Here is a 21,240-nt window from a genome sequence, read left to right as displayed (position 1 = left end):
TAAAATAAAATAGAAAAGAAAAACATAAAGGGCGCTTCCCGCCGTTCTTGATCATAGAAAAGAAAAACATAAAAGATGAGCTCAGCCATGTCGACACCGTGAAGAACGTTCCCCAAAAACTGTGAGCAATGGCTTTCCTACAATTTATGTGAAATCCTTAAATGCCATGAACCCGTGTCAAAAAGAACAATGTAGTGCTTAATTTTTTTTGGATATCAGGTAAACATAAAACCTAGCATCTGTCTAAACATGCTACACAACACTTGTGGTTCAGCAAAACAAATTTCACGTCCATTATCTTAACCATACTGTTATATAGATATAGATATAGATATAGATAGATATACTGTATATAGACCATATTCACACAGCGGCCATCAAGCCATTAAGTTAATGAAATTGTTGCTGCCCTGCTTTTTCAATGCAGAATGCCAACACACCATGTGAATATGGTCTATAGCTTTCTCCTCCCTCTGAGCAACCTACCTCAATTTCATTCATTTCGATTCATTTCGATTGTCTCACCTCTCCAAGCCTTGCAGTTCTCTTCTGTTCCTCCTCCAGCATTTTCTCCTCTTCCTCCATCGCATATTCTCCAACTCTGATGCCTCCTTGACTGTGTCAAGTCATCTTGCAGTCACCCACGTGCGTTTCCATTTCTTTGATAAGTTGCTTTTTCCTGCCGAACAAAATCTTTAAAATAAGTTGATTTCTATGTGTCACCTTCTGCGGTGCATCCTGCCATATCGGTTTATATAAAATTGAAATTCTTTACAACAAATTCAATTAAAACAGGAATTCAGGTGCCATGTGCAAAATGTAACAATTAATGTATACATACATACATACATACATACATACATACATACATACATACATACATACATACATACATACATACATACATACATACATACATACAGTACATACATTTTGTTTCATGTATCTTGTAGTCTTACTGGAGTCTGAGTCTCCACTTTTATTCTTATCTAGAAGAGTCTGTCTTGTGTGTGTTGTCTGCATGTATCCGTGTCCATTTACTTTCGTCAACAGACCTTTAATCTTGATTTTGTTTTCAAGACGATAAGCGTGTTCAAGTCTCAGTAACGAGCATTAGCCAGGTTATTGCATGGGTGAAATAGGCTCTCTCTGTCCATCTCTCTCCCTCTCTCCCCTTCCATCCGCCTCTCCAAAGCGATGCGTTGTGAGCTTGCAGATACTATTTTTGCCATGTTCGCCCCAGACTAGGGATGATAGACAGCACGTCCGGTGCAGAATGGCGAGCGCGGCGTCTCGCCGAGCCCCCGTCTGAGGGAGGGGCTGCACTCCTGGTAGATAAAGGTGTAGAGGCTGACAGGGCACCTGCTGTGACATAATGCACATACAGCGGTGTAGTACTTGTCCAGGAGATCAAACACCTCCCCAATCGTGATGTTCCTCTCCGCGATGAACGTGTGCATGCTGTGGATGTCTGTCATGAGCTTGCCGTCACCAAAGGTGAAATAGGCTAAATCTCGTCCTGCCTCAGAAGCTGCTAAGATCTGGAGCACAGCTTTAAGTCGGGCGTCCCCCCCAAAGACTCCACAGCCCCAGCTCCCCGTGGCCACAGGTGGGAGATTACTTACACCAGGGCGGGCAAAGCCACAGTATGCCTTATTAAGCTCTCTGGTGATCCTGGTTAGGTGAAATTGTTCCATGAAGCTGTGGAACCGCAGTGCATCAATGGCCACAATTTCTGTGCATCTTCTCTGCCAGCTATCTCGTAGAGTTGTGTCATCGTGGCTGCCGACGCATTCAAAACTATCTGCAAAGCCTGTGTAATTACTGTACTGCTGCGTACCTGTGATGATGAGGCACTCATCGTGGTCCAGGGTCTCGGTGAAGAGGCGGGACAAGATGAGCTCAGGGTTGATCAGGAAACGGATCTCCTCCTGAACCAGCCCGGAACCCAACACGCCCCCTCCCACAAACTTGTTGGCAAAATCCACCTGGAGCATTCCGTGGCCGCCGTCCTCTATGGTCCCTTTACAAGAAATGTGCAGCTTTGAAAACAAATTGTTTGAGCGTTTCCAGTTGGGAGGGCTATCTAAAGTTTTTCTTTGGAATGTTATTAGACCAGTAGGCATGTTCTCAGTGACACTTTTGAAATAGCACATCAGGGCCTTGAGCTTCTCAATCTTCTTTGGAGAGCCCCCTTCAAACACCTTGAAGAAGTTGATGTCTGGGTAGGTGGCGTACTCACCCTTTCCGAAGCTGCGACTGGGGAAGGTGCAAAAGAAGGCATTGGCCAGCAAGCACGCCACCTGCTCCTGAGACATGGTGATGGAGGAGTTCATCCCTTTCTTAAGGAAAGGAATGGGCTTGGTACACAGCTCAGGGACTCTCAGTGCTAATTTCACCATGTTTGGCAGCAACACGCCCATTAGGTGATCTGCAGCATCGGGTTGCAGGACATTGTTACAGTACAAATCCCATGCTGTGAAGTCCCATTTCTTCATGGCATTTGTGGGATTGTATTTCGTTATTGCATTCTTCACCATTAGCGAACTTGTAAATCTCACTGTCAACATTTTCCTGATAAATTGCCATCGGCTCTGACGCTTCAGGTCTCCTGTTTCCTCATTTAACACTGACACCAGGCTCTTCTCTGAACAGGGCATTTGTATATTATCATCATCCCAGACATCCTGAAACATGCTAGGATATGGAACAGGAACTTTATCATTTTGAAGAAGGTCTGTCCTTATCATGACTGTGTGCTGGCCAAGAACATCCCTCAGCCGAGGAAGAGATGGGGCACATACCGGCACTTTTTGCATCGCAGTGGGGAAGACCATGTTGTATACTTGTTGAGGATCTGCAAGCTGAGTTTGGGAGGGCACTATATAGAGACCATTAGTGACGTGTTGTGACGTAACCAGCCTTGTCCATAATTTATCGAGTTACGCATTTCAATGGTGATCCTTCAATGGTGATCCCTCTGCAGGGTCACGGTGGCACAGTCGGTAGTGCTGTCGCCTCACAGCTAGAAGGTCCTGGGTTCGATTCCCGCTGGGGGCGTGCTCCCTCCTCCGCGTCATCAGTGCTCATACCCGAGGTGGGGTTGGCAAAAGGGCCTTTCTGTGTGGAGTTTGCATGTTCTCCCCATGTCCCCTAGTGTAGGTACCCTCACAAAAACATGCCGTAATCATGTGAAGCATGAGGTCAGTCCGCTGCCCCCCCAGGTTGACACATGCATGCTACATAATACTGAAATCTTGAAAATTTGCCTTATCTAGGTTGTTAATGGTACACTAACTTTCAATCCCTAGCTGATTTACCTTGATCCACATAATACAAACAATTCAGGTAGAAAAAACAGCACAGACAACAAGAACAGACACAAACACAAACAAAACAACTTTTAACAATGATTTATAAACACCATGGATGTATAGGCCTATGACATGTCGTTTTTGACAGTCACGCTGTATTTCCTTTTTCCATATTAATGAAATCCATGTCACACAATACACGATGCAATGCAATATAACTGTACAAACAAAATAACAGGTAACACAATTGCATGATGGTAACCATGGCAACGAATGGTGTCTGTTTCCTGTTTCTGTACAAGGAGGGCGAGTGTATTTCCAAACAGTTTTTTATACCCAGCACCATAGAGTATATATACTCTAAGCCCAGCACCCTAATCAAGGGAACTTGATTCAGATGGAGGGGCACTTCCTGACGAGGGAACCTCCCGAGAGCACTTCAAGTCAAGGGACTGGTTTCAGAAAGGGCCTATGTGGACCATAGACTGTATTGTGGACGAGCTACCCAAAATCACGCCCACTGCTAAAGGGGAAGTGATGTCACTTACCAGTCTGCCAATCATTTCCTTACCTTCCACAGTCCACACACAATGTTCGATAAACTGCAGGCGGGAGAGAGATGTTAAATTCAACAGTAAATTCAACCAACTCAACCAAGTAACTGCGTAAGTAAAAGTGTTTTCTGATCCTTTAGCGGATCTATAAGATGTTGTTTACACTCATCATATGTGGATATACTCTAAGGTATAATCTCATTATTAATACGGATTTACGGAAGTAATATAGCCTAGTAGCAAAGCAGCTAGCCAAACAAACAACGTTTCCAACTCTTTCATAAGGTAACAGGTGCACGGTCGCCCCTTTTCCACCTCGCCCCACTACTCCTAGCTGTAAATAACAAACATAAATTCATGTTGGTGATGCTATAAAAGGTATTATATTCATTTATAATTGTTAAATTCACTCTGTATATCCATGGGCATAATAGCATCATGATGCCATTAAAACATGGGCTACATAATGGAAGAAATGTGTTTAATAAAACGAAATTAACTAGAAGGTCCTAAATTAACTTAATTAAGCAGTCACCGTCTCTGTCTCATGTTGTTCTTCCTTGATTCGACTACTATACAATCAAATAAATCTGTATACTATAAGCTAATAATAACTAACCAACCAACTAACTAACGTCACGGGCATAACTGTTTATAATGATCACGCTGTACAGTGCTTAACTTTGTGTACAGTGTACACTCTCTCAGAGTAAAATTTACTTTGATTTTACGATATAAATTGGGGGTCCCTGAGCCTGAGATAGGAAGGTCGCAAGACCGAAACGTTGTAGAAAAGTCAGTGTGACAACATCTTAAAATGCAACTTTTTTTAATAATGATTAGGTCCAGATTAGATCCACGTTTGTCTTGGACTCCATTTTACTGTTATGTTGACAAATACCTCCTGCATGTATGTAATGGTATTGCTTGCTGCTATAGTAATTCTTCACTAGCCTTTATCTTATCTTATCTTATCCATCGTAGCTTTATTGTTGTTTCTCTGTTGCACACTATCGCAAACCATACCATACTTGATTTTGCTGCTTGTACCTGTATGAGTAGTATTAGTGACAAATAAACCTTGACCCTTTAGTCTTGTCTAAGAATAGTTGCAGACATGCACCTTAACATTATATTTGCACTTTGCAGCCTGATCCACGTGACGGATGCACTCCTTCTCGACCTATCTCTAGTAGCAGACTCACTCACACATGCACATTACTTCCAAGTAAGTTCCACTAACTGCTCTAGTAAACCAGGCTTTAGCATATAACAGTCACACATTGAATTATTACAATGTAATTTGATATAGTTATGTAACTTTAGTTTACATCCACCGGCTGTTTATGTTGTAAGATTCCCACTCGTCAAATAACATACAGAATGTATATAATTGTATTGCATATATATTTATTATAGTGGGTATATATGATGGTTTAGTTTTTGAAGGGCGCTAGCCTAGCCTCCAAGGCTCCAACGCCTGGCTGTAGGCCCTTTTTTAAACTAGCCACTCGCCCTACACACTTCCACTCGGTTTGAGCATAGATATAAATAATAGAGACGGCACCAGGATTCCCCTCCCATCCAGTGCTGTCTATTATTTATATATCTATGATCAAACCAAGTGTGTAGGGCGAGTGGCGAGGAGCTAGTGTCTTTGAAAAGAACTATATAAATTTGTGTTGTTATTAATACGTCTGTGTGTGGTATGAATGGTGATTACAGGTTCATGTATTCGTTTGTTCGAGGCCAGTAATGATGACTACAGGCAGTGCCAGTAGGTGTCCCGATTTTCTCAAAGGTAATAATGGTCCGGGAGACAAACGGGGAGAAGGGCGCACAACAGGATTGGTGAGGTGCTAATGGCCTTGGGCAGTAAACATAGTTCAGTCAGACAACTCACGAATAGATTTTACCAATATTTATTATAGAATGAGAATACAAGTGTGCATAATGCATATAATAATTTATCTTGGCGTTCAGCTCTGCTACATTTTTCTCCCTGCTCGGCACAATTAAACACCATCATTAAACATTAAGAGCAGGGAGATGGATATACAACACAACCCCCCATGGGGAACATAAATAACATTTAAACAACAAGTGGTGCTGGGGTGGTCGTGGGAGCAAACATCACTTAACAGCAACCAGGAACCATAGGCCCTTTTTTTAAACCGCCTCCTTGCCACTCGCCCTACACACTTGGTATGCGTGTTCACGCGAGGCTGCGCCATATTAAGTGCCGTCCGGAACCAAGCAGCCTTGAGTGGAAGTGGCTTATAAAGCCCTCAAGAGCGAGTCTATGCCGATCTAGACTCGATTGCCTTGTGCAGCCCTGCTCTGTGTCCGCATGGAAACCGTGACCTACAAATGTAAGTACCAACACAAATAAATGATAAAAAAAACTGCTCCTAAACAATCTTCATCTGAGGCAGAATAGACAACGCTCCAACTGATGTTGACAAGGGCTCTTTATTTACCACACCATGAAAAACTATAAATTGAAGTACCACACAAACACCTTTTAACACAATGATTTACAAACACCATGGATGTATATGAAATGTCCTTTTTGACAATCATGCTATAATTCCTTTTAAATGTCCATATTAATTAAATCACATATGTCACACAAGCATATACACGATGCAATGCAATATGACTGTACAAACAAAATAACAGGAAACACAATGGAATGATGGTAACCATGGCAACGAATGGTGTCTGTTTCCTGGTTCTGCTCAAGGAGGGCGAGTGCATTACCAAATTGTTTTTTATACCCAGCACCCTAATCAAGGGAACTTGATTCAGCTGGAGGGGCACTTCCAGGTACTTCTTGACGATTGAACCTCCCGAGAGCAAGAGTCAAGGGACTGGTTTCAAAAAGGGGGATAAGCAGAAGGAAGACAGGAAGAGCATGCAGTCTAGTGAGCTTAAGTAGGCTGCCCAATTGGTCAGCTGACTACCACATCAGCGAATGACATGTGGCTCTTGCACACACTGAATACACCCACATAGTAATGCAGCATATTAACCCCTTGAGTATATGAATGCGCCCTTGAGCATGACATGAAACCCCTCGAGTATATCTGACTGAACTAACTCTGCAAGCTACGTATCATAAAAATAAGAAAAAGGCTGCACACTCATAGCTGTCTCAATGGTCCGGGATGAACTTGAACCCTGATGAACTACGATACACATACTTCTATTTTTTTTTCTGTCAACAGATGTGGTCGCATATGTTGATGTCTGGTCGTTGGACAAAACCGACAACTATTCAAAGTCATTCATCCAGCAGTTGCAAGAAATGGGAGCCCAGGTGAGTCCATACACATGTAGTGCAGAACATGGATACTATGTTTAGTCTTATTTTATACTTTGTCGTACGGCTGTGTTTTGCATAAAAGAATGGCCGATCTTACAAGCTCCCAACATGTCACAATCTGCTATCTTTCTTATTTTTCTTTGTAAGAAGTTTGTCTATAATGACATGGTCAAACCGGGGACGAAAGTGAAAGTTTTTAAGTCTGTCTGTGGGTTTTATAAATATATAACCAATAAAAAGTATTAACAAGAGCTTGTCTAAATAATATTTACAGTGAATCCATTGGAACACAGGTTCTTTTTCCATCCTGAAGAGTAATAAATGGTGCATTTATATCCAATGGTGGTAGTTTTATCCAAAGCGCTTAACATAGATTGTGCATTACATTCACACCATGCAAGTGCAATCTGCACAAATCGGTGTTCAGAGTCTTGCTCAAGGACACTTCAACACTAACTCTGGGAGAGCCTGGGATCCTCACGGTTCACAACTGGCTGTTCTTTTTTTTGCAACTTATTTTTATTGTCTTTGCCGGGGTAAAAATTACATTTTATACACAAGCACAGCATAGCATCAATATGTTCTCAATACAAAATTCACATTGTCTTCCCAAGGAGACAGCAGCAACATTAAAGTAACACATTTGAAAAAGTAATAATCACAAATAATTATACTAACAACAATAATAATAACTAGAACTGCACTCTGTCGAGTGCCTACTTGCTTGTTGCACACAAGTAGGCCATTTAGGGCTGTATTTTGCGTGTCTTAAGTACCAGGTCTTATTCCCTAACTTGAGTAAACTAAAGACTAAGATCAATGCCATTTGGCTATTCTGAGTGGCCAAAGAGCATTGATCACGCCTCCAGGTCTTTAGTTTACTCAAGTTAGTGAATAAGACCTGGTACTTAAGACACGCAAAATACAGCCCTTAGTGTGCAAGCAGAGCGTGCAAGTACTGTAGACCGCTACAAATGTTAAAACCTCAGCCTCTATGTGAAGGAACGTTTGCAATATTGAATAATTAGGTTTAGCTATTTGCTACGCACCTTGCTTTTGGTATTTTGAAGTATGGTAATGATTACTTATGCCTGTTATGGCAGTGTTAGTAGACGTCCACCCGACACTGAAACATGTCATCGTTACGTCCCCATCGATAACCAATTATACCCTGGCATTGGTACATATATTCATCACGTCATATGCTCATATGTCTGTCTATATATGATTATGTGTATATGTCTATATGTATGTATATGTCATTTCTGAGTGATTAGTGGTATAATGTGGTTACTCGGGTGGTTTGATGCGTATGTCCCTGACACTGAAACATATCATTACGTCACCATCGTAAACCAATTATACCCTAGCATTGGGTATATGGGACATCCGTGGAAAACATACCTGCACGGTCTGCTTCCGTATGTCCGGGGCCAGCATATGACGTCATATCATATGCATTCTAAGGGACATTGGTACATGTCTTCATCACGTCATGGGACATATGCTTCGTAGCATGACGGAAAACATACCTGCACGGTCAGCTTCGTGCCAGCATATGATGTCATATCATATGCTGGCCCCGGACATATGCATCGTAGCACCTGACTGATAACATTACTTGCACGCTCTGCTTGCGCAAGTAATAAAGTGAAGAAATGTATTCAGTCAACGGACATGAAAGAAAGAAAAGGAAAGAGGATGTTAAATAGTTGATGCGAGTTACAGAACGTACCATACATTTTTATAGACGCTGTCACACAATGCGCATCTACCCACATTGTACAATTACATTAACATTCATAATCTCTTTGACGTCATGATGACGTTATGATGACATCCTTCGGTGACATTCAGGACTAGGCCAAATCACAGCCCATTATAGGGATGATCTTTACGTAATTTCCAGGACGTCTTCACCAGCTGAAATAATATAGCGTATTCTGGGTCAGATCTGACTAGTTATGATATGACTTAAGTTGATCTGCCCTCGATCTGACTCTCTCTGATTCATCCAGGGATGTCCGTCTTAGTGGGCAGAATTTATGTTATGGCGATATTCTGGGCCAGATCTGACTAGTCTTGGTTTCACTTGATCTGGCCCCAATCGAGATGTCAATTCGTCCAGGTCCTGACCGTGCTTGCTGGGCATGGTAAGGTTAATGTTCGATGCATACGAAGGGCGTCCATTTCTTTTTTTTTAATACTGTTTTTATTAGGCATTTTTTGTATGACAACATCAGAATATTATCGACAATGATAATGAATAGTTCTGTTAAATAAAATGAAAGAAATGACAGGCAATGTAAATGTTCCACATACAATACATAATAAAAAAGACAAATGTGATAAACATGAAAAAACAAAAAACAGTTAAACAATGACAAGTGTGAACAGACAAACAAAACAGACAACAGGACAGACACTCTTGCTCTCAAACTTTCCCAACATGTTGTTGTAAATTAAGTTAATTACAGACATTCTTTTTTTAAATGAGAAAAAACAAAATAAAGAAAAAACACTCTTTTTTTGTTTTTTCAATTTTCTATTGTGCTATCTATTGTGCAGGAGGGGTTAGCGTGCACCTATTGAAATATTCAATGAAGGGTTGCCATATCTGTTAGAATCTATCTTCACTCCCTCTCAATTCAAACTTAATCTTTTCCAATTGTAAGTACTGCATAACATCTCTCATAAGTGAAGTGTGAGTCGGAACCTGTGGCGTCCATTTCTTAATACATTTTTCATTTTGTAGCCTCACCAAATAAGTAATTTCTAATTTATTTTACTTTATTCAGCCATTGTTTGTGGGTTGGAGGGTGTTTTCCTAGCCAATTTATTGTCATGGTCTTCTTGGCCGTTGTTAACAATATCTGGAGGAGGTATACCTTTTTCCTACCTTCAAAACCAGTCGGCACTACTCCTAAAAATCACTCTACCCCTGAGCCACTGCCGCCCCTGTTGCCAATAATATACTTTGTCTTTAAATTTCTCAGGTAACCAAGTCATTCAATAAGAAAGTTACCCATGTAGTCTTCAAGAATGGACATCACGCTACATGGACTAAAGCAAAAAAAAGCGGTGTCAGGCTTGTTTCAGTCCTGTGGGTTGCCAGGTAATCTGTCTGGTTTAGATTTTTTCAACTAAACAGTTATTTATGTTGTGTGATTTACATTTTTGCATCCTTGATTATGCCCATTAAATAATACTTTCTAATGTTTTGGGGGAAATTATTTTCAGATGTAAAGATGATGGTGAACATGTGGATGAAGAGTTATACCCAGCCTTAAATGATGACATCAAGACCGTGCTCAACAAAAAGAAAGTAAGTACTAACTATATCGGATTTAAAGTAGCAGTAATATGTAATAAATATGTATTATCAGTTTATGACACCACAGAATGTGTTATTAACCAACCAGACAAATTAGACTGTAATGGCCGTTTTCCTTGTCAGGTTGTCGACCTCTCCTATAGGTCGTATGTATCATTGTTGTCGGTAATCAGTAAGGCCAAACGGAATCTGCAGGTTTTTTTCTGTTTTTCTGCGGTGACTCCGGAGGAAAATCTGCGGGATTCTGTGTTTTTTTAGACAGTTATCCAGGACTATAATCAATGTGTTTAGAGAAAAAATAACTCTAAATATGCTAAATAAGTACCACAACAAAGCAATTAAGATCTATTAGTCAAATCTTCGACTTTATCCATTTTCTTTCAATAATAATTCATTCCTTCATGAACATTCTTTAGTACAAATCACAAATGTGAAATTAAATTACAATGGGTCCAACATGAAATACATATAGCCAGCCAGCCAGCCAGTGGCTTTCCGCCAGTCAGTCAGCCAGCCAGCCAGCCAGCCAGCCAGTCAGTTATATAGCTAGCTAGTTATATAGCCAGTCAGTCAGCCAGTCAGCCTGCCTGCCAGCCAGATAGCCAGGGGCCAGCTTGGGGGCTTTCTCAAGAGGAATATCTGCCTCAACCAGAGCCTTTATAAAATACAACACAAACGTCTTCCTCTCAGCAGTACATGGGCCTTGGAGAGGCAGGCAGCCAGGGTTTCAATCCTATAGATCGTACTGCAAAACTAAGACAATTAAATTGTCAGAATAGCGATGCTAGGGTTTTAACAAATTTTGTTAAAACCCTAGCATCCCTATTCTGAGTGTAACAGTAGTCGAAAATAGCAGATATACAAGTTCACAAACGATGCCTCATGCTGCGACTAAGTCGGTGTCTAAAAATACTGAACATGAATCCAACACAACACTGTCGTGGGCACAAAAACAGTGGGCACTAGGGAAAGGTGCATGGGCAGACTGGGCACCATGCAGGGAAAGGTAGGTACCAAAACAGTGGGCACTAGGGAAAGGTGCATGGGCAGACTGGGCACCATGCAGGGAAAGGTAGTCACCAAAACAGAGTTGGCACTAGGGAGAGCAGGGCACCAAAACAGAGTGGGCACTAGGGAAAGGTGCATGGGCAGACTGGGCACCATGCAGGGAAAGGTAGGCACCAAAACAGAGTGGGCACTAGGGAAAGGAGGGCAGTCTGGGCACTAGGGAAAGCTAGGCACCAAAACAGAGTGGGCAAGCTATCTATGAAATCTATTGATTCAAATCAAATCAAATCAAATTACCGGTAGCTTTATTGCCTGGCATGAGAAAACATACGTTTACATTGCCAAAGAAAAAGTGGAACGAGACAATCAAGATAAAACAATGTATGTAGATAAATATTGAATATAAATAGGAATTAAATAAAGGTGTAAACAGATGTTACATTAACATTTTGAGTAATAATATCTTGTGAAACTATAAAAATATTTCATATTCTCTCTCTCTCTCTCATGCACGCTGTCGCTCGCAGACGCATGCAGTCTCTCCAAACACACACTCTCCCGCCGATCGCGATCGTTTTCATCGGAACACCGCGGCCACGTATTCCGTTCGGGCCTGGTAATCCGGCATCACTGTCGTGTCTTCATGAACTTAATCCCAAGGTAGAGCTCGTGCATGGCTGAGCAGTCATGGGCGTAAGGAATATGTATCTTGTATCTATGTTTATAGCTATATATCGTGTTGTGTTTATAGCAGACTCCTCACTCAAATGTGCACTTGCAGTTTGGGCAACTCCAAAGCAAACTCCACATGCCCCAATATTTTATGTACCTGCCATATAGTGTCAACCCCTTACCCCTGTGTGGGATCTGTGGTTACTAGTTAGACTGGCATATTCGCCGATACCGATATGACAAATAAGGGCAGATCCGATACTGATACAGTATCGGGACATCTCTACAGTTATTTTCACCTGGTTATTCATAATTGTTCCTTTTGTGTCTTGTAGCATCGTTGCATGCAACCAGGAGAGGAAAGAACCCCTGATAGTGACAAGCGCTTGAAAAAGAAGCTCGACAAGATGATTAAAGGCCTAATGCCAAAACCACCTTTTGGTAAGAGACGAGTAGGGCCTTTTCACATCGAAGATTGATAATGAGACCAAACTGTTGAAGATAAGGCCCAATCACGATGGTACCAAACTGTTCCAGATAAATTGTTGCAGATAAAACATTTTGCTACATGAGTGTACTGCATTGAGCAAAACGTTCTATCAGCTGTCAGGACCCGTTGCAGGGAGATCACATTAAATTACTGCTTAGTTTCATCAAAAGTGCCTTTTCCTCTGAATGCATCCGTTAGCGTGACGAGAGCGAGCAAACCACTGTTCATTGCTTGCTCACGTCGTGCTATCGGATGTATTTCAGCAAACGATACCCTGAAGAAGGCAATTTGTTTGTCGAAACGTTGGTAACCTGCTGTGAGCATCATTGATCTGAGCAGCACACTTGGCTGCCTTTTCAAGTTTCGTAATAATGCAATTGCAATCAACAAAACGGCTTCACCATCGCCCAGTAGCTCTCTTTTACACCCTACATTTGTTTGCATCATTTAAATCCATGGAGTACTGTACCGTTCTGTATTCATGTCATGATTTATTTTTCCCTCAGTGCCTGAAGATGTGTCTCCATATATTATTGATCATGAACATGGAATAGTCTACAGCCCCTTACTGAAAAGGTCAGAGACTATGGAAGAAAGGTTGAGAGAAATGAAAGCACAAAGGGAAAACCTCTCACCCACAGGTATGATCAACCAGAATTTACTAGCTAAAATCCATGTTAACCTTTGGCAGTGAGGTTATTGCAGCAGCATTTGTGCTACAATTGTACAACAGTTAGAACTAAAACCTGTGTGACATGCCTCATTATCGGTATGATGCATTTTATACTTTTCAGCCTCACAGATGGTAGAATCTGGCTCATCATCTGGACCGCAGCCTTCTCTTGGGGGTACACCAACCTTCTTACAGTTACTTGGTAAGAACTGATGATGGCATTGTTTCTGGACATTGGTACTAGTGTTGAAAACACGTGAGTTCTGTTGACAGTCCTTCACTTGTTGCTGTTACCTTCTAATTCCAATTCTCTTCTAAAGACTTGATTTCTTCATTTGAATTGGTGAACAGCATTTTGGGAAAGCAAAGGCTTTGCATTTTTTCCAGCTGACATCTTCAGTTTCAGGTTGTAGCAAGTCTGTGTTGCCAGCCACCTCTCTGGCTTGGGTTCCTCTGACACTCTGATACAGGCAGATGGTTCAAGCTAGTGATGTGTGGGTCAGGTTTTTTTTATAACCCACCTGCCCCGGGAGCCCAACCCGTCCCGCAAAACTATATGAATCGACGACCCGCAAAACACAAAACATAGTCTACCGACCGGCTTTTCAACACCCAGCAAGTCCAGTCCATTCAATTGCTTTCGAGAGAGAGGGGACTGGGCCATTTTCCCAACAATTTACCTCTGTAGCATTTCGTTCAAAATGTTCCTATTGTTAGGCCTACTCACACTATGGGCCCTTCGGGAGCATCGCAGCTCTAACGTTCATGTTCAATGCCATGATTGCCATCTGTTTCCAAGTCATATTGTAGTAGGCTACAGTCAACAGTAGCCTGCTAATAGGATGCTTATTAATGAAATGATCAACGATCGTGCCCTGCGATTGTCGTTCCGCTGTGATTGTTTAACACAATGAAATAACCAAATAATTATAGGCTACATTTCATATGGCTTCTCGAACAGCTGAAAACGAAAGTTGGTCAGTGGATGTAGGGCCATATTAGGCTATGCTACTCATGTCTGATGATGTCTCTCTTTGTTTAGCCTACAAGTAATCACAGAGATTGCATCGATCAGTCATATGTATTCAGTGTCCATAAGCATATGAACAAAGAGGCTGCTGTCAAAAGAAAAGCTTCCCCTTCATCCACTTTTATGAGAGGGGGAAAGATTCAGCCCCATACAGGTTCGGTTTTAAGATAGACAATTCATTTTTTCAGTCCTTTTTATAATTGTGTACAATAGAACATTAAACAACATTAATTACAATGAGTCTTATGTAGTGCTGAAAATGAATATTCCATATTTGAAAGAATATTAGGAAATAAACAATAACCGAATGTAAAAATTGAAGGTTCAAATTAAAATGTAGCTTTACTTAATCATACGACGGTTCTGTGTGTAAACGAGAGCCGAGTTAAAAGTCCACAATGCGACACGTTGTGAGCTTGTAGATTAGTTATATTTGCCACACGGCACCGGCGTTGGCCCACACATCACTGGTTCAAACACGTCAGAGTGACAAGATGATACAAGCCAAAGCAGATGTATGCGCTGTCATGAAAGAGGCTCTCTTTTTCAGTATGTGTGGGGATGACACCCTGCACAGTATCCAATTCGTTTTGAATCAGGCCAACTGCTTAAATCTGCCAGAACCCACACTACTTGGCTGTCATCTGTCAGTTCTTTGGAAGCCACAGAAATAAAAAACAACAGCATGCCATGACGGAGGAGAGACAGAGCGTCTCTCTCTGAATTTGCGTGGATAGGATGACTGATTTGGTGTGTAGTCCCACCTAGCCCACAGTCCAATTATCTTGACTCAGGACCAGTATAGTAGTATACAGTTATATAGGTGCAGGGTACTTAAATAAAATGAAGGCCACACAATGTTATAGAATTTGTACAATGTACATTCTTTGTTTTATGAAAAACAAAAAGACGAAAGAAGAAAAAGAACAAATAAGAGGAAAATAAATCCCTCCCACTCCCACCCAGTGACATTACATAAAATAGAGTAGAGGTGCAAGGTACATTTAGTAACAGTCTCTAGACTTGGCAGCTGCCTATTTGCTATAATCAGTTAAGAGATGTTCTCTAAAGATGCTATTGATTTTTTTTAAACCATATATTTTGTTGTTTATACAGAAGAGCAATCTGATGAAGAATCCAGCGCTTCTGCTGCTACTAAACTCGCTCATTCTTCTGAGAGATATTGGTCCGAAGAGAAAAGGCTACACGGTGATGGTGACCAGTGTGATCACAATCCACCCCTTGGAAAAGAGTCTTATAGTGATGTCCCAAAACAGAAGTACTCTGAAAAGTCCTGGATGTTCCCAGATAGTGATGTCCCAAAACAGAAAGACATGCAGAAGCCTTGGCTGTCACCTTGTAGTGACCCAAAACACAAGTCAATGGCATGTTTGACACCCTCAGATAAAAGTCTTAAACAAAGCAAAAAGCCAAGAAGGACTTCAACCAAAAGTAATCCATTTCCGAAAAAAATGTCCCCAAAAATCCCTTGCCCAGATGTCGGTGAAGGCAGTAAATGGGGTGGAAGAACAAGGCAAACACGCCTATCATTTTCTAGCCCTATTCCAGAAAATTATAAAACCATGCAATCTCCTATAGAAAATAACGATTTGAGTTCATTGATTTGCACTTCAGTCCCATCCATCTATGGTAATGCTGTTGTCAATCAAGAACAAATTAAAGGAATTGTGTCGCAACCATCAAAAGTGGATCAGCAAGCAGCTAACAAACCCAGACACTCATTTTCTTTGTTACTTTCTTCCACTAAAGCAAAAACAAATCCTAGTATTACCTCAAGTTCAGTTGATCCGGATGACGACGTATTTGAAGACTATTTCTCTGTCGCTAGCCACCACCATACACCGCACACAATTTTGCTAGGATCTTGCAAAAAGAAAAGAGATTCAGAAACCTCAGTGCCTGAAAAAAAGAAACTGGATAAAAGTACCAAAAAGTCCTGCCATGAGACTAACTGTGTAACCCAAAAGCGTCCTCACCAAGAGATCCAAGCGGACAGTCATGGTACCACTGTAGATTCTGTGACAGTGGCACAATCTGTCAAACGGAGAAGAACATTATCTTCACAACCAAATGAAGATTTCTGTTCAATAATGGCTGGTGCATCATTTGGCCAGAAGAAGCAATCCGATGTCAAAGTCTGTTCTCAAACCAGGGAATGTAAGTAATCTGGGGAAATTACGTAGGAAAGAACATGACTTGAATGAATAATGTGCCAATTGGAAATTGATGACTTGAGACTTGAGTGTTTGCTAAGTATAATCTTGATGCAAAAGTCAACTATTACTTATATCTTTGGTTAGCAACTGTGATTTTTATTTTATTGAGATTGAACAATCTAATTAAATGTGACTAGCTTTACTAACCGAAAGTACTCTATTTTTAATTATGGGAACATAGCTATGTTCACTCAGCCCACACCCCAACTCAACCCCCCCCTCCCCCAACCTCTTCCCTAATCCCAACGGAAATGTAGGGCTGAGAGTACGTCTGGCTGGTCCTGACATTATCCACATGGGTTTACCCCATAGATATTGCACCCTAACTGATTTCAGATTATGTGCAATATATTTTTAATTTCCTTTTTCCCATAACATAATGAACCTCATTATATATTTGAGCTGTATATAAGATTAGTTTTTTTTTTTTGTATTGTGTGTTAACTAAGATTTCTTTAAAGACGATGTGATTTCGATGGCAGATCATTTAATTTATATAAACATGAAATAAACACGTTTCCGTCTTTTCTTTTAGAGTCTTTACTGAATGGTCTGATTTTCCATATAAATTACACCGGGTACAGAACTCTATTAGATTGTTAATTGTTTATTAACATAGTTTTTAGCATCTGCTTGTTTCAAGTAGGTTGCTTGTGCCACTGAACACAATACAATTTGCACCAACACATTTAAATGATGAATGAAATCATATAAAAGGCAAGACTGCAACATGTCTGCAACAATATCGGGATTGTTCTGATTGAAGCTGTGTGCGCCACCCATGTGGTACTCCCAAGTATATGAAAACAAATGCTTAGAAGCACTTTAAATCTTTATGGGACCTTCTCGATAAAACAATAATACACGGTGCACCTGCTGCGTGTTTACTTGGCATTGTTTCCAATTCCATTTATTGTGACAATACTTTTTTCAGTTGTAGGTGGAGGAACTGAACATGCTGTTGTAGCTGGTCGCACTGACAGCATTTCTGAAAACATACAGAAAACACGGGTGAAAAGTGTTGAAGGTGACAAACGAAACAAGGTAATATATTACATTATACGGTTATGGTGTCTTAATTTATTACACAATCTGGAAGGTAAAACCTGTGTTTTCAAATGGAAGATGTTTACAGCCGGCCATGGGTGCTTTTTTATTACTTTAAATCGTTCTAATTAAACCTGCATTTCCTTTTTTCAACTACATTTAGTCAACTTTTACTGCAGATAATTAGTTTCCATACCACATACTTGAAACTATATTTGCTGTTTTCTGTGATGAAAAACAGAGTGAGAAGGCTAATCCTTGGTTTATGAGTGGAATCCCATGATGCAGACAATGCAATTGCGCATTTGCTTGATCAAATTCAACCTGTAACCATAACTTAATACATTTAAAATCACAGTAAATACACTGTCATTGTAAAATTCTGATGTTTCGTTTTTAGATTAAGCATGACATGGTTTTACCTTTTTTTTTTTTTTACCTGTCATACAGAATTTGTATTGGGGCTATTGTAGAAAGTTATTTTTTTTCACAGTTTTGTTTATTCAAGATTTCAGGGTATACAGTAAATCTAATAATATGACAATATATGTGACACACCCATACAGAAAAAAAGATAACATGTACAGTATATAAATGTCATGACCACCATATGCAAAATATTGTGGAAGCATAAAACAACAAACCACATAACCTGAATCAAGTTTTGAAACAAACAAGACAAACATATGACAAGGCAAGACAAGACAAGACACAACATGGCATGGTCATTGGTCACCCCTCCAAAACATAATGGACGTGGCAGTGCACCCACACATGGTTCCTAATAATAAATACAGTATACTGAACAACCCAGCTACAACAACCTGGGAATTTTCCTGTTTGCATACCACTAGCAGCTCTTCTAAGCTCATCAATATTGACCGGCCTGTCCAACTTCCGAGCTACCTCTGGACTCAATTTGGGTATGTCCAATAAATTGAAAAAATGATCATAAGCTGAGGGATCAGTAGTTTGCTCAGATGTATACAGGGAGGCATACAATTGTTTAAATTGTTCGTTGATCTGCTTAGGATCTGTTGTTACACCAGTAAGATTCCAAACTTGTGGGATCTGATGGGAAGCCGAGGCCTGTCGTAACTGATGAGCCAGTAGTACTACTGTAATTTGCCAGCCTTATCCCCATGTTCATAATAATTAAATCTAGATTTAAGTAATAAGTCCTCTACGTGAGCAGAGGAGAGGATGTGACACCTGCATATTCATTATTAGCGTATATATTTACAGTATAGTTCAGTTCAGAGTTGATTTAAAATGATCAGTAAAGGGATCACACAAGAGATTGAACCCTGAGGTTCAGCTAATTAGGTATGTTATAACTTATAACCCAACTTCTATAAAATGTTTGATTAAGTCAATTAGACAGTATGTTTAGTGATTCAGAAGAGTGTAAATGAGCTGATTTATGGATACATGAATGTCAATGTTTATACACTCACACTCCCCTGACCTTCAGGTAATTTGCAACCCATAGGGACCACCCATCAGTTATGTGACGCATACATGATCACATTACAATATACTACATGATTACATTTATTTACAATATACTTTATAATATATAATCAAACAAAGAATGTGATACAAGCATACCATACAAAATGCATAGTTACAACAACCCAATACAAAATCCTGTAATTAACTAGTCATGTATCACAGTTTTCTCATAAGATTGATTGATCAAACTAACACAAACACATCTTATGTTCCATTAATCTGAAGGAATTGCATATCCTTCCAGCCAGATTGAAAATACAGTATGCAGCAAAAGCCATTTGAACTGTCCACATATATTTGATCAGCAAATGCATAACATTGCACGAATAGAATCATGTTGGTATGTCGAGAACCCCAAGCGATCGAGGAGGCTGCGTCATACACTAAAGAATTTCCTCCATTTGTGCTCGGAGGCCATGCTTCACACCGACTCTTTGTCTGGCATTTATTTTGTGCAACTCATTCTTCAATGCTTGCCTTGTGTTGTTGCCAGAACACGACCACTGTTTAGGATAAGCCAAAATACCCCTTTGTGGAACCTCAAAAGGAGCAGGCCATATTCTCAGATGTTTAGCTTTTATTGTGCAAATATGAAATTAGCTTATTTTCTGGCCTCATTTTAGCATTCCCCTGGTGTTGGCAGGCTCCCTGACAGGAAAGAGCTGGGTGGCCCTGTCTGTAACCGCGGTGTTCAGGTGATAATGATGGCCAGTTGTTGTATTGTGGCCAAAGTGCAAGAGATGGATGGACCATAGTCACCAGAAAATCAAACTTACAGTTCCGTTTCAATAGCCCTGAACATGTTTTTCTCTGCCTGTGGCCTTGGAGTTTCATTTCCTCTCTGGTCTGCAAGCAAACGGCTGTGAATCCCTGTACTCCAACACAACACCATTTGACCAAACAATTATTTCAATAGATATGCCTATATATATATATATATATATATATATATATATTGCTAATAGCTTTATTGGTTTACAATTGTACACTGAATTGCACAGAATGCGCAAACAACACTTTTCTCAACTCCAATTCAGGGTTTTATTTATGCTTGTGTCAATGCAAATCAAATGTCTGTTGTGCGACAAAGATTTGAGCATTCAATAGTCTTTTTTTTTAGAAGGAAGAGCTGCCTGGAAACGGATGTTATTTAAATACTGTATGTGAACATTTACTGTATTATCTGATTCCTATTCCTCCTTGAGCTCAAAGCCAGACCTTTACGTGGGGTGGTCAGTAACTGCTCCTTGTGACACATACTGAATGAGGATAGTGATCTATTTCCAAACCTATCACATAGTTTAGTGTATCAATGAAACCATCAATTAGGATCACAAATTGAGTGTCCTAATTACTTTAAATGGAAAGTTTGGAAGTGAAATAGTTTGAGAAATTGTGTTTTGTCATGTATTTCTTCTTTTTAATAGGGCCTGTATGTGACTTTCTTACAGACTATGAGAACATTGGTCATGACAAGCCTGCCAGCTGAGTAAGTATGTCATTTACATTATTTACCCAGTAACACCTTTTGCTGTATAATTTGGTTTTGGAATGAATCTTTCTCTCTCTCTCCGTCAATTGAATGACTCCTGTAGTCAGCAGAGCACAGTAACTCAGGTGGTTAAAGCTCTTGGAAGGTTCACGGTCGTGGACCAGGTATGTGAGAGTACAACCCATGTGGTGTCCGGACGTCCACGACGCACCGTAAATGTTCTTCTAGGCATCGCCCGTGGCTGCTGGATTCTGTCTTTTGAATGGGTATGTAGCTCATTTAGGTAGCTAAATAATCCCACCGAACCCTTGCTTTGTGTTTGGTTCAGGCTGAAAACATGGATAATACATTTTTACTTTCCCCTCGATAGATTCTGTGGTGTTTGGAGAAAAGGCAGTGGATTCCAGAGGAGCCATATGAACTCAAGGACAGTTTCCCAGCAGCAACTGTGAGTACCAGTATGAGTATCCATAATACAAACATGCAACACCGGGAAACGACATTAACATTAAAAGCATCTGTGCCATTTTAGATTATAGCTATATG

General features: G+C 40.4%; 2 protein-coding genes across 2 annotated transcripts in view; one reads left to right on the top strand and one right to left on the bottom strand.

The window, feature by feature from the left end:
- Positions 1-1,244: 1,244 nt before the first annotated feature.
- LOC310865679 (poly(ADP-ribose) glycohydrolase-like) lies at positions 1,245-2,837 on the bottom strand (the record flags this gene model as incomplete). The annotated part of the gene is made up of 1 exon (XM_083774888.1): positions 1,245-2,837. One exon carries the CDS (start codon positions 2,835-2,837, stop codon positions 1,245-1,247), a length of 1,593 nt encoding a protein of 530 aa, XP_083631014.1.
- A 1,057-nt stretch (positions 2,838-3,894) lies between these two features.
- mcph1 (microcephalin 1) overlaps positions 3,895-21,240 on the top strand; it is a 42,579-nt gene continuing 25,233 nt past the window's right edge. The window contains exons 1-13 of the mRNA XM_083774537.1: positions 3,895-3,979; positions 5,594-5,669; positions 7,099-7,190; positions 10,193-10,311; positions 10,437-10,521; positions 12,546-12,651; positions 13,207-13,341; positions 13,495-13,575; positions 15,520-16,581; positions 17,575-17,684; positions 20,654-20,691; positions 20,798-20,960; positions 21,065-21,142. Coding sequence (XP_083630663.1) covers positions 5,624-5,669; positions 7,099-7,190; positions 10,193-10,311; positions 10,437-10,521; positions 12,546-12,651; positions 13,207-13,341; positions 13,495-13,575; positions 15,520-16,581; positions 17,575-17,684; positions 20,654-20,691; positions 20,798-20,960; positions 21,065-21,142 — 2,115 coding nt within the window. The 5' untranslated portion in view covers positions 3,895-3,979; positions 5,594-5,623. The remainder of the gene's footprint in view (positions 3,980-5,593; positions 5,670-7,098; positions 7,191-10,192; positions 10,312-10,436; positions 10,522-12,545; positions 12,652-13,206; positions 13,342-13,494; positions 13,576-15,519; positions 16,582-17,574; positions 17,685-20,653; positions 20,692-20,797; positions 20,961-21,064; positions 21,143-21,240) is intronic.

Source organism: Protomyctophum parallelum, assembly GCF_964188405.1.
Source record: "Protomyctophum parallelum genome assembly, chromosome: 10".
Lineage (NCBI taxonomy): Eukaryota > Metazoa > Chordata > Actinopteri > Myctophiformes > Myctophidae > Protomyctophum > Protomyctophum parallelum.
The sequence above is the reverse complement of the archived record's forward strand: the minus strand, read 5'-3'. Positions and strand labels throughout refer to the sequence as shown.